Source organism: Betta splendens, chromosome 15, assembly GCF_900634795.4.
Source record: "Betta splendens chromosome 15, fBetSpl5.4, whole genome shotgun sequence".
Lineage (NCBI taxonomy): Eukaryota > Metazoa > Chordata > Actinopteri > Anabantiformes > Osphronemidae > Betta > Betta splendens.
In genome coordinates, this window is record NC_040895.2 from 8,973,872 (window position 1) to 8,986,462 (window position 12,591).

Consider the following 12,591-nt stretch of genomic DNA (forward strand, 5'->3'; position numbering starts at 1 on the left):
CAGACTGATTTCCTTCGCCTCAGCCTCGCGAGCCGGCCCGACGGGCTCGTCCCCCGGAGCGGAGCGCTGTAATCTGAGACGTATGCGGCACATATGGGCACTCCTGCGTCGCCGTGGCGACGGGATGCAGCCGCAGCAGCAACACAGAAAACAGGGTTTCCCCCAAACTCTGCCTCTGAGCTCCTCCCCCTCCCCCTCCCCTCCTCCCCCTCCAGCCTGTGACACGAGGAGTGGAGAATTCAGACCGAACGCCGGCGTTGTTATTGGAGCTGCATTTGGCTGCCTTCTATCTGTGTCTCCCCCTGTGGTGTGTGTGTGATTTATTTATTTATCTACTGTTTAGTCAGAGGGGGATTTTTATATCAGGATGCCGGTGTTTGAATGGGACTGAAGCTGGTATATAGATATGTATGTGTGTCACTGTTTGTTTGTCTTTCCATGATTGGGAGGCTGCGTCTCCTGGGTGTGGTCCCGCTCGGCGTACTGCAACGTTTTTAGTCCCCACAACAAAGGAATCCATTTTGTAACATAATACTTACTCACGAATCAGGAATTAGAGTAAATGGCAGAGATTAGGGTGGTGTTGTGCCGCTGAGCAGACAGCGTAATGATGCGTTGTACAGTACGTGTGGAATAAGCAGGCTGCTGCCCTCTCTCTCTCTCTCTCTCTCTTCCTGTGTGCAGGTCTGGAGAGGCGCCCCCTCATGGCACGGCCAGAGACTGTTGTGTTCCTCCGCTTCCCCTGAAGGTAAGCCCTCGGCTTCATTGTCCGCTCCCATCCAGCCACTGTTGCTATAGCAGTGTGTTTCTAGACCAAAGAGCTGTGTCAGGGGTTTCCCTTAATAGAAAAAAGACCCCAAATCCAGCATCTGTCCCCATCCAAGACTAATGAGGAATGCACCAGAGAAGCTTTCTGCATTGATCAGACAGCAGAGGCTTGTTTGGAGTTAACAGCCAGTAGTCATTAATATGGAATCTGTCTCGGGGTAGCATCTGCTCGTTTAAATGAGGGTTTGAGAGCGTGAACGCAAGGGGGGGGAAGAGGGGGCGGGGGCTGAGAGGAGACGGCAGCAGCATCGCCGAACGTGCTGATGTGATTTTAAAGGGACTGTAAGATCAGAGTAGATGTGGTTATATAATCCCAACACCTTTTAGCAGTGTGTGGATGGTGAGAGGGCCGAGACGCGGAACAGGTGCGGGTGGAGAACAGCGCAGACACATATTAGCCGAGGAACGAATGGAGTGGCGGGTGTGAATTGAAACCGGCCCCCCGAACGCGCCGCAGACTCTCCTGAACCCGAGCCCAGCCGCCGCCGCCGCTGCCAGCGATCCCTGCGCCTCCTGGTGCGGGCCCCAGGCGAGATCTGCTGATTCACTGCAGTGGCGGCGAGCAGAAGGCGGAGACTGCTGGGGTGCAGCGGCGACGAGGCGGCTCGGATCCTCCCCTTCAAGTGGGCCGGCGGCCGCCTGCATCGGTGCACGGCATCGGCATCATGATGGCATCAGCTGCACAGGCTCATTGTGAATGGGTTCTGTGAACCAACACAGCTGTATTACGCCGCATTATTGGTATTCTGGCAGAGTGGAGGCTCTGTTGCGAACATGACACGTCAGCATAGATGAAAACCCAGAACAGAAAATCACTATTAAGAAGCACGGCGCTGGGAGCATGTGCACTGATTCATTTCACCTTCCTTGTTCTTGATCTCCAAATACATTCAAGGAAGGAATAGACGGAGGAGTTTAGCTGCTGCTCTAGCACTTGTTGACTGTCAGTGAATCACTCTGACGTCTCTAGTGTCTCTGAATACCGATAGCGGGCATCAACAAACAGAGCAACAGCAAAGGTTAGCAGTATTATGTCGTATTGATAGCAGGCCTGTTTGTGTTTCTACTGCTCACGAGATCCACGTGTTCTGTACTGTGAGCACACGAACCCGCCTCTGGGTCCGCGGCCGCGCCGCTGAGGCCCGGTGCCGCTCCCACTCTGTGCCTGTGTCCTTCACAGAGGTGACGGTGGCGTACCAGAACGGGCTGCCGGTGATCTCCGTCAGCCTGCCGTCCCGGCGAGAGCGCTGCCAGTTCACCCTCAAGCCTCTCACCGACTGCGTGGGCGTCTTCCTGCAACAGCTCCAGGCGGAGGACCGGGGCATCGACCGCGTGGCCATCTACTCCACGGGTAGGAAGGCGCACGGGCCCCATCCACTACATGCACTGTGTCATTTACCCAAGCAGCTTATGCACAGCCATGTCCTTCTATGCGTTTGAAGCTGTTAAGTAGCTGTGCCTTTGCGTCTGAATTTAATACCACTGCATGCACCATGAAATGGTTTTTCCTGCCCCCACTCTGCTCAGAGGTCTCATTATGCAGCAGCTAAAAGTTGAAATCTCGCTCTTAGAGCGTGAGTGCATCTGCTCCTACCTCTCTTGACAATCAGAACCGGAGTGTTATGAAATGAGGTGAAAGGTTGTTTCTGTCGCTGCCTTCCCCATTTGGCTCCGTGCGCAGATGGAGTGAGGGTCGCCTCCTCCACAGGGATCGACATCCTGCTGCTGGACGATTTCAAGCTGGTCATTAATGACACCACGCACCTCGTGCGGCCGCCGAGGAGAGGTGAGCGAAGAGCCTCCATACGACACGGAGGGGGGGAGTTAGTGCATTACATCACACCTTCTTATATATTTTTATGTGCTTCCATGCTTTAGAGCTGCTGCCCCATGAGGATGTCGAGAGGCTGAACGATGTCAAGTTCCTGGTGCAGCAGCTCTACACGACCCTGCGCATCGAGGACCATCAGCTGAGCAAGGAGCGCGAGCTGATCGGACGACTGGAGGACCTCAACTCACAAATCCGCCCCCTAGAGAAGGTCTGAACACGGTTACAGACACTGCTCATAGCCCGATGCGAGGTAGATGGACCCACACACAGGCGCGAGCAAAGGATCAGAAACAGCTCAAGCAATAATTACGAGTATAATTAGCCCCAAGGCTCCGTGCATTGTGTCGTTCAGCTGTACGGCCGAGTTGTTAAGCCTCACTCACACTTGACCTGCGCGCAGGTGAAGGAGGAGCTGAGTAAGAAGGCGGAGCGCCGCACCACCTGGGTGCTGTGGGGCGGCATGGCTTACATGGCCACCCAGTTCGGCATCCTGGCCCGGCTAACCTGGTGGGAGTACTCCTGGGATATCATGGAGCCGGTCACCTACTTCATCACGTACGGCACGGCCATGGCCATGTACGCCTACTTCGTGCTCACGCGCCAGGTAAGAGGCCTGAGGATGCGATCGTTTTCTTATCACGTTTCTGTCTAGTTGTTCGTGTCCCCTTCTAGCGACACATCATTGATTGCTTTAGGGGAAGCGTCCTCCTTTACTTGCACGATGTTATGAGCAGCCTCAGTAACCTGAGCAGAAAACAATGCAGTAATGGAATTTAATGGTTATCCTCTCATATATTTTTAGCCGTGTGCATATTTGAAAAAAATGAGCCGAACACTGATGCACTGAATTGTGATATGGTTTTAATGTCGAGGAGGTGGAGCTGAAGGAGTATGCAGAAGGCGGAGGACTTCTGATAAACCGCTGCTTTGTCTGCCTCTCTACCCTGCAGGAGTACATTTACCCCGACGCCAGGGACCGGCAGTATCTGCTGTTCTTCCACAAGGGGGTGAAGAGGACACGCTTCGACATTGAGAAGTACAACAAGCTGAAGGACGACATCGCTGAGGTACAGTCGCTCAAAGCGCCGTGGTTTGTGATGTAAAGCGAGCGCCGTGGCCACAGCTCAACACGTACCGTAGATTTGTAGCAGCTGTGCAGCATCCTAGTTTCACACCACTGCCCCCCCCCCCTCCGTCCCTTTCTCCCTGCTCTCGCTCCCTCCCTCCAGGTGGAGTTGGACCTGAAGCGTCTGCGGGATCCTCTCCAGCTCCAGCTCCCCATTCAGCAGCTCACCGACAGTAAAAATTGATGGGAACAGCAACCTCCCTCCTCTCTGAGCTCCTGCAAGCCTCTTCCCACCCGCTACCCCCGCACCCTGCCTCAAGCCCCTCCTCCCCTCCCTCCCTCCCTCCCTCCCTCCCTCACCCCCTCCCCTCGCCCCTCCCACGCCCAACAATCCCATCCCTTTCTTGGCTGTGGGAGTTAGTTTTTTCTCCTTTCTTTATACTTTTTTCTCTTTTCCCATTTACTTTGCTGACTGAAATCTTCAGTTGGAATTGCAAGTGAAAACTGCTAAAATATGAAGTAGGACGGTGAAGTACTGGGGGGGGGGGGGAAATCACCTCCCACAGCCGATTGGGGGTGAGGAGCATGAAAAAGGCGTCGATGGTAAATGGAATAAAGCTGGACACTGTGCACATGCCTCAAGTCTCCGAGAGGAAAGCTTTCAGGGACAAAGGAGGAAGAAAAGACGCTCCAGGACATGGGACGCGCAGGGGGACATTGCTGAGTGTTCGTGTGTGCTCGCGTGTGAGTGGGACATCCGCCGAGCAGAGTTGCCCTGCTGCCTCTAGCAATCAAACTTTCAGCAGACGCACGCCTGCTCCTGGCTGGGGGTCAGACTCTCCATCCCACCTATTAAAGTTTACAAGGAAGTCCCGACCGCAGTCACACCAACAGGGAGACCTGCATCTTTCTGCGGCGGAACCCTGCTGCCTGACTCCCCCGTGGCCACGCCCCCTCCAGGTGACGGACAGCTGTCCCTCCCAGCGCGACAGGAGCTGGTGGCAACATGCCGGACGCTCGTTTCCTCTTCCTGTCGATGTCCTGTAACGGGCCTGTCTGCGCAGGTTTGACAGTACCGACAACAACATCACTGTGTGTTCTTTTATTCCAAAAAAAAAAATATTTTGGCACTTTTTATTTTGAAAGCCATAGTATATTTGTTATGAAAAGAATATAAATATATATATATATAAATATATGTATACAATCAAATAAACAGATGAGCAGAGGCTAGGTTTTTCTTCAGTGGGGGGAGGATGTCTCGTGACAAAATTCGTCTGACACGCAAGATGCCACGTTCACCCCCACACACTCTGTCACATACGCACACGCAGAGAGCATTATGCATTTACTAACTTTATTTAAGAGCTTTAAATCTCATAACTTACACCATATACGTATGTGGGGTTGGACGTAAACTAAATAGTGAATCCAAACTATAATTCCTATTTAATGAGATCCTGCATTACAATTACCTACATAATTGATTGGTCTTCATTGAACATGGAATGGCTTTATAAAAGTAGCTGCACTGTGCATGAGGAGCACAACTGTCTGCTTCTTTTTTCTAATATATTAGATATTACTTTATTTCCTTTTACCACATTTCAGTGAGCTGCTCGGATCGTCGTCAGTCTCTAATGTGCGTTCAAATATTCCGATTTCTTGACAGCCATATAACAGGCGCCATTAAAGAAGTGTCATGGCATTGACTGACAGAGCTGTTCTCCTCCCACTGTTGCTGTAATGCTCCCCGCCTCCCGCCATGGCCAGGCAGGGTAGACTGCATGCTGTGGTATGCCCTCAGTAGAAATTTGTGAATGTGTAGGATCATTATTGCAATTTCCTATTTAATTGGACACTTTTGCGTTGCCAGTGGTTGAAGCCACACGTGTGTGTTTTTCCCTTCATGAGATGGCCACTGAATCAGCCTCTGCATTTACTGTCCAGTTAAAGGTGACTGCTGGTGGCCGTCGTCTCGTTCACTTTGAGTTTATTAGATCATCTCTGCAGAGGGGAAGCACAGTGACACGTCTCTCGGCATGAACACCACACTTCATTTTCACTGCGAGCGAGGCAGCAGTGAGCGTTCCAGGCACATCCAAGGGCAGGATTGGAACTAATCTCCTGTGTGTTTGTGACTGACAGAGCACAACACGACTTCTGGATCCTTTAAAGAATAAAACGATACACGGATGATGCATCAATTTGCTAAAATTAATTTTAATGCTCAGAAGCTGTGCTGCGTGAGCGCTGGCGTGTTTGAACGCACGTAGACGTGTCACTTCACTGGGGACAAAGATCAGACAACAGTATTTTAAAGAAGTGGCAGTAAAATATGAACACACTCCCTTTTTCCTCACTCGCTCACACACGCTCATACAATATATACACAAAGTGACGACGGTGTTTCCTTGGAGACGTACCGTGGGAGGTAAGAGAGTTGAAGCTGCAGTCCAGTCCCCCCTCTGCTGTTTTTACACACCTGCTCCATCATCACCTCCTCCTTTTTATTATAGCATCCACCATTTATTGCCTTTGGATATGTTTTTTTTTTTTTTTGGTGTTGTTAATTTTTTAAAAACTAAATATAACAAATATAGGGAAACTTTATTATAAAGAGGGTGTTGCATGAATGTATGTTTACATGGGAAATTATGTAAAAATAAAAAAGCTGATTTATCAGAAAAAAAAACCTCTAAAGGTAATTTACAAACGCTGTTTGTAGAGATTTCTAGATATACAGTAAAGGGCAGTGAACAGGGCTGCATCTTTAGAATCTACCCTGCCAAATCTGATTTAATCGCAGCCAACCAACCAATTTTCACCTTATTTACTCTCGATCTCCAAAACTCCTTCCCTAGCATCCACTTATTCTTCCCAAGAAATGGAAAACGCCTCCACTCTGTGCACCTATAAAGAGGCTTAAAGGCTCCTTGACTTCAGCTACCAACGTCCTGGATCTGCATCCGAAGGAACCGTGTCAGGCGCACTCTGCTAGCTCAGTGGGGGACGTGTCTCCGTCTAGTCCCCTTCTCCTTCTGTTATGAACCGCCCACAGCCTGTTTGTTTCTCCAGAGTCATGTGCATTATAATTTACACGTTTTGGTTATAAGATATGTTTAAAATGCCTGAAGAGTGAAGCAGAATATAGGATTGAAATGACCATGTACTCCATTCTGACCTCTTATTTAGTTCTGTCTTTATTTTCCTCTGTTGACATATGATGCTGTAATGTTGGCAAAAAATAAAATGTAAAATCCTGTATCATTTATGAAATATGTATAAAAGAGAAATGTAATTCAATTATCAATAAAATCCTTATCCAGTTTTGGAGCCAGTGGGTCCAGTGGAGGTGTTTGTCCTTTTCACAGACTTGATGATTAATGGACGAGGTATTTACGAGAAGCAGCTCTTCGGGGTCTCGGCCGTCTCCTCTGGCCTCTGCTTGAGCTTCCTGTGCAGGACATCCTATGAGATAGACCTGCTGTATGTTTGTATGTTACAGTAGGTCCCGTTCACTTTCTTATAACTCCACATGTCGCACTGAAGTGCATCATTATTATTCCATAGTGTATAGTGGTACTTTACTAGTGGTGCTATTTCTGTGCTACAGAGACCTGCAGCCAGGGGGCAAACGCAGTCCTATCTCCACAAGTGATCTGGAACAGAAACAGCACGTTCCACCTCATTTCTCCTAACAGCCTCTCAGATTCATGTCTCTGCTGATTTAATTACACGTGAGAAGCAAAAACTGCGAGTGTTTGTCAGGATCGTCTGGGAGGCTTCCAAAGGAAACCGAGCAGGGGAAGCTATAGATGCGTAGTCGTCGGCTAATGCTGTACGTGAGAGTGTTCAATGGACAGCGCGTCCTCAGTGAGAGTGTCAGTCTGTGGTAGAGAAGCAAAAGAAGCTTCAGCGTCAACTTGAGATTTAACAGGCTGGCTTTCTGCTGCTGAAAATGAAACTACAGCTCCTGTTAATGCAGTAAAGGCTCAGAAAGTACTGATCGGCATGTAAAAGTAAGAAAAGTACAAGAGTCGACATTGACGCCGGTCCCAGCATCACACGTGCTTGGCGTGGTGTGAGGCTGAAGACAATGGGAGGATGGTTCTGTCAGCGGATCTGAAGAGCAGGAGGTGAAGAGGTCAAGGTGAGGAAGAAGCCACACAGATAAGCCATGCCTTTTAAAGGGCCTTCCCCCTAACGGTGCTCAGTGACACACGTGGGCCTCTCTTCTATAACAGCAGCCACAATGATTACTTTGCATGTTGCTTGTTTTCTGCTGGAGGTTGCTGCTGTTTCATGCGTAGGTGAGTCCGATTCCTGATGTTTGACATAATGCTTCCAAGCTTCCTCAGCTTTGTGCCTTTATTTTGAAAAGCATCACAGCTGGACGCGGTTTCTTGCAGGGTTTCATCTTCTCCTGTACAGATGCAGGAGTTTCACTCAGGTCAGACGTGGCTCCACGTCCCTTTGGTTTCTATTAATTTTAACGCCAGCCCCATCTGGAAGATTTAACGCTCCCATTAGCATACGCCCACGAGAGTCAGCGATGTCCCCTTCTGTGCCGCCCGTGCCGGAGCACAGTCGGTCAGTCGCGCGGCTCCACAACTGGTCGTTTGCGCTGTCACTGGACTGAAGCCATGGATTGATCCTTCTGCTTTCGTTGGCGCAGTGGGCGGTGACACTGATTGACTGCTATTAGGAGGACGGAGGGCCACAACGACGCGTGTAATGACATCGGTTACTGCAAATTACAGTCTTAATAAATTAATACCCAGCCCCTGTCCATCACACACAGACACAGACAAACACTCTGCTTGTTTGTTTTATGTTAGCCGCTCTAACTAAATGTGAAGGTGACAGCGGGTTATAGAGCTGGTTACAGCTCCAATAAAATGCTAAATGCTCAGGTTTCACCGCAGATGCTCATCAGCATCCTGTCGTCTCTTCATCACTGTGTGTGAGGACCGCTCTCCCTCCCACTGCACCTACTGTCGGTTCTCCTGGCCTCTTATTGTTTTGTTTGTTTTATGTCTAGTTCGTAATTACACTGTTGAGAAGGCATGAACGACAGCTATTGATTGCCGCGCTGCACCGCAGTCGCTCTGCTCATCGGAAACAACTGGTCCAGAGCCTTTTAGTGGACGCCCTGCTGCCTGTTTAGAGAGATTAAAACGGGATAAATCCACCGTTTTCCCTCTAGCGTCTGTGGGTTTGGCCACTGTTAACATGGTCGCTCAAACGCATTACAGCATTTACAGCAAATTAAAAAGCTTCAATGAAAAAATGGCTCATTTGGACCCTGTGCCCGTCTTTGCCTTCCTCAGCCCTGGACCCGTGCTCCGCCTACATCAGCCTCAACGAGCCGTGGAGGAACACGGACTACCACGTCAACATGTCGTCCGGCGTGCCCCTGTGCGACAGCCACGTGTCCGGGGAGTGGTACCGCTTCACCGGCATGGCCGGCGACGCCATGCCCACCTTCTGCATCCCCGAGAACCACTGCGGCACCCACGCTCCCATCTGGCTCAACGGCAGCCACCCTCAGCCCCGCGACGGCATCGTCGCCCTGTCCGTGTGCGCCAGCTTCAGCGACAACTGCTGCCACTGGAACGCCAGTGTGGACGTGAAGGCCTGCGCGGGGGGGTACTTCGTCTACCGCCTGCCCAGGCCCTCGGTGTGCTTCCACGTTTACTGTGGCCGTGAGTCTCCATGCTTGTCAGGAAATGTGCCCCGGTCGCCTGCTTTGCTAACACGTCTGCGTCTGCGCAGACTTCTACGACATCTGCGACGAGGAGGACTGCGCGGGTCGCAGATGCCCGCAGTCCGACTGCCGCTGCGCGCCTGGAACCGTCCTGGGACCGGACGGACAAACGTGCCTGGGTGAGGCAGCCGGAGACGGAGGCAGGAAGCCGAGAGGGGCCCGATGGGCTGCGCAGCGCGCACAGATAAGAGGCAGCTGGAAATTGATTCTGGGAAACAATAGCAGGAGAAATAACATCTAGCTGTTGTCTTGACAAGTGAATTCATGTTGCTGGATAAGCTGCTCCGCTGCTGTTAGTCAGATATCCATGTGTGCTCTCTTCAGAATAGTCTTTTGATAAGGTAGATCATAAAATACAGTCATGTAGCACTGGTAGAATGGGATGAGTTCGAATGTTGATGAAGGAAGCAGTGATGGAGACAGAGAGACTGACACAGTGATGTTTTCTTTTCACCTGTGCGTGCGTGTGCGTGTGCGTGCGCGTGCGCGTGCGTGCGTGCGTGCGTGTGTGCGTGCGTGTGTGTGTGTGCCTAATGATAGGTGACATGCATTGGGAACCCAGCCAGCCTGAAATCTGCCATTATCTGGCTACAGAGCCATCAAACAAATCAGCCTCTCGCCTCAGAGACGACTCCTTCGTTCGTCTCCCGAGTCTCTGTCTTTGCTCCATTTGTCGCGCTGTGTGTTTCTCCCGTGTCTCCCTCCGTGGACGTGAGACGACGAGCTAGGGTGCGAGGCTAATATCTGCTTCCCGTCGTGTGTCCAGATGTGAATGAGTGCGAGCGGGCCAACGGCGGCTGTGCAGAGGTGTGCGTCAACACCAAAGGCTCCAGGCGCTGCGAGTGTGGGCCGGGCCGCGTGCTGGACCAGGACGGGCTCAACTGCAGAGGTTCCGACTGCACTCACAGCACATGACACGCCGGCCGGCGCTCTAGGGAGGTCGTCGCCGCACAGTGCACTTGATGTTTCCTCTCCTCCCTGTGGCCTCATGCAGAGATAGCGGGCTGTCACGCTAACAACGGGGGCTGCAGCCACGGCTGCTCGTCGCTGCTGGAGTCCTATCGGTGCCACTGCCCCCGGGGGCTGGAGCTGGGAGAGGATAAACACACATGTCAGGGTGCGTATGTGAGCCAGGTAGATACTGTACTGCAGCTGGCAGAGGCTGAGGAGTAGGAACAAATAGGCCGGTCTCACTGCATGGCAGTAATTAGGGAGGTTTCAGGCTGGTGGACGGGAACCGCCGTAGCATGTGATTTTCTCGGCTTCCTCCTTCAGTGCCGGTGCAGTGCGATCCCAGCTCCATCACGGTGTCGGTTCCGAAGGACCTCGTGGGAGGACTGGAGCTCTTCCTGTCCAACTCGTCCTGTCGAGGCGTCTCCAACGGCACCCACATCAACCTCAGCTTCAGCCTCAAGACCTGCGGGACCGTTGTGGAGGTGAGACGAAGGTTTAGTGTCTGTAGTTGGGGCTCGGGGGTGGATTTGACCCTTCTCCCGACCCCCCCCCCAGGTGACACACGACAAAATTATAGGCACCAACCTGGTGACGGGGCTCCCCAGGAGCAGCCCCGACAGCAGCAGGGACCTGATCGTGCGCACCAGCAAGCTACTGCTGCCGGTCACCTGCGACTTCCCGAGGGAGTACCACGTGTCGGACGGGTACCAGGCGAGCGTGCGCAGCGCGGCCCTGCAGCTGGCGGGCCACAGCGAGGGCGTCTTCCCCTTCTCCCTGGAGCTCTTCAAGAGCGCCGCCTTCTCCGAGCCGTACCGCACGCCGCCCCAGCTGCGCCTGCACGACTCGCTGTTCTTCGGGGTGGAGCCGAAGGAGAGGGTGGAGGGCCTCTCGGCCCTGGTGGAGAGCTGCTTCGCTACACCCGGGCCCAGGTCTGACCAGGCCCTCAAGTACTACCTCATCAAAGATGGGTGAGTACAGCTTTGAACTCGTTTTATCGCTTTTCAGGTTTCTGAATGGCTGCTTTCTATTAGAACTAGACATGTAGATTGGATGCTTTTGCACACAACGTATGATACAACCTGTATCGGACCCAGACTCTACGATACGTTTTCAGGCCTTAGCATCGGCTGCTGACAGCTATGAGACAGCAAATCTATGCTCCTGCAAGGGAATGTCAAATGGAAAATGTTTTCCGATTGAGGTGGAAAGAAAGTGAGAATGTTTTCAGCAGAACAACTGAAACACTGAGCAGAGTTGTCACGATGGGAACGCTGTCATAAATGAGTAGGTTTGTCTGGTGGTTTCAGGACCTGCACAGACAATCCTAATGTCCTCGCTGTGCTCTTCCTTTATGCTGTAGGTGCATTTCTGATGAAACAGTGACACAGTACTCGTCAAAGGACCAGCTGTCTAAACATTACCAGGTCCCTGTCTTCAAGTTCATTGGCAAGGACAACCAGGTGAGTAAAACAAACACGCTGGGAGCCAGCTGGCGAGCGTGTGTGGGTTCACTGTGTGCACCGCTTCACTGTACAACAACATCCACACTCAGTCGGTGTTTTCCTCTACATCTAAGCATCATCTTGGTTCTTGTGTTTCCAGCAAGTGTTCCTCCACTGCCAGGTGTTGGTATGTGGGACGCGAGACTCCCGCTGCACCCAGAACTGTCGAAGACGTGTCCGACGGGAGGCTGGGGAACCTCAGGGGGGGCTTGTGCTGAGCGGAGGCCCCATCTTCATCCTGCCTTAGTCTCGTTTCTGACATACAGCAACACTGGGGGAAGACAGTTTTGTATAAAGCTGAACAAATGCAGGAACACTCCCGCACACATACTGTACAGACACATGTCCACCTCTTGTTTCCTCAGACCAGTGCAGCTCTGGTTTATACAGTCACGTCTGCATTTGCTGCTTTCCTAAACACAACGTAGTGACATTGAAATGAATGACATTTCTATTAGAAATCATCCAGAGAGGCCACAGTTCATTCGTAGCAGCTTCGGCAGGAAGGCTGTTTTCTGGGTCACGCTATCAGGCGTTTCTCAGGCTTGATTACAGCTTAAAGATTTAAGGGATTTATAAAAGTGGTTTATTTTTCACACTATCACTGACTAGAAATGTGCAATATGTTCATTTGTCCAAA

General features: G+C 51.6%; 2 protein-coding genes across 4 annotated transcripts in view; both read left to right on the forward strand.

The window, feature by feature from the left end:
* The window catches only part of mcu (mitochondrial calcium uniporter), a 37,393-nt gene extending 32,439 nt beyond the window's left edge, over positions 1-4,954 (forward strand). For all 3 annotated transcript variants that reach the window (XM_029175401.3, XM_029175400.3, XM_029175398.3), the window contains exons 3-9: positions 685-748; positions 2,009-2,179; positions 2,510-2,614; positions 2,707-2,867; positions 3,060-3,263; positions 3,610-3,726; positions 3,889-4,954. In XM_029175401.3, the coding sequence (XP_029031234.1) occupies positions 685-748; positions 2,009-2,179; positions 2,510-2,614; positions 2,707-2,867; positions 3,060-3,263; positions 3,610-3,726; positions 3,889-3,969 (903 nt within the window). In that variant the 3' untranslated portion in view covers positions 3,970-4,954. The remainder of the gene's footprint in view (positions 1-684; positions 749-2,008; positions 2,180-2,509; positions 2,615-2,706; positions 2,868-3,059; positions 3,264-3,609; positions 3,727-3,888) is intronic.
* A 2,974-nt stretch (positions 4,955-7,928) lies between these two features.
* On the forward strand, positions 7,929-12,563 carry oit3 (oncoprotein induced transcript 3). The gene is made up of 9 exons (XM_029175351.3): positions 7,929-8,038; positions 9,059-9,433; positions 9,504-9,614; positions 10,262-10,384; positions 10,490-10,612; positions 10,771-10,931; positions 11,005-11,417; positions 11,810-11,909; positions 12,052-12,563. Exons 1-9 carry the CDS (start codon positions 7,981-7,983, stop codon positions 12,196-12,198), a joined length of 1,611 nt encoding a protein of 536 aa, XP_029031184.1. The 5' UTR covers positions 7,929-7,980; the 3' UTR covers positions 12,199-12,563.
* The last annotated feature ends 28 nt before the right edge of the window (positions 12,564-12,591 follow it).

What these genes read in the sequence shown, in the direction of transcription:
- oit3 (XM_029175351.3), top strand. Translation starts at nt 7,981, where the DNA reads ATGATTACTTTGCATGTTGCTTGTTTTCTGCTGGAGGTTGCTGCTGTT. An exon ending in GGACGGACAAACGTGCCTGG is followed by an intron (nt 9,615 to 10,261) that starts GTGAGGCAGCCG and finishes TCGTGTGTCCAG; the next exon opens with ATGTGAATGAGTGCGAGCGG. An exon ending in TACTACCTCATCAAAGATGG is followed by an intron (nt 11,418 to 11,809) that starts GTGAGTACAGCT and finishes TTTATGCTGTAG; the next exon opens with GTGCATTTCTGATGAAACAG.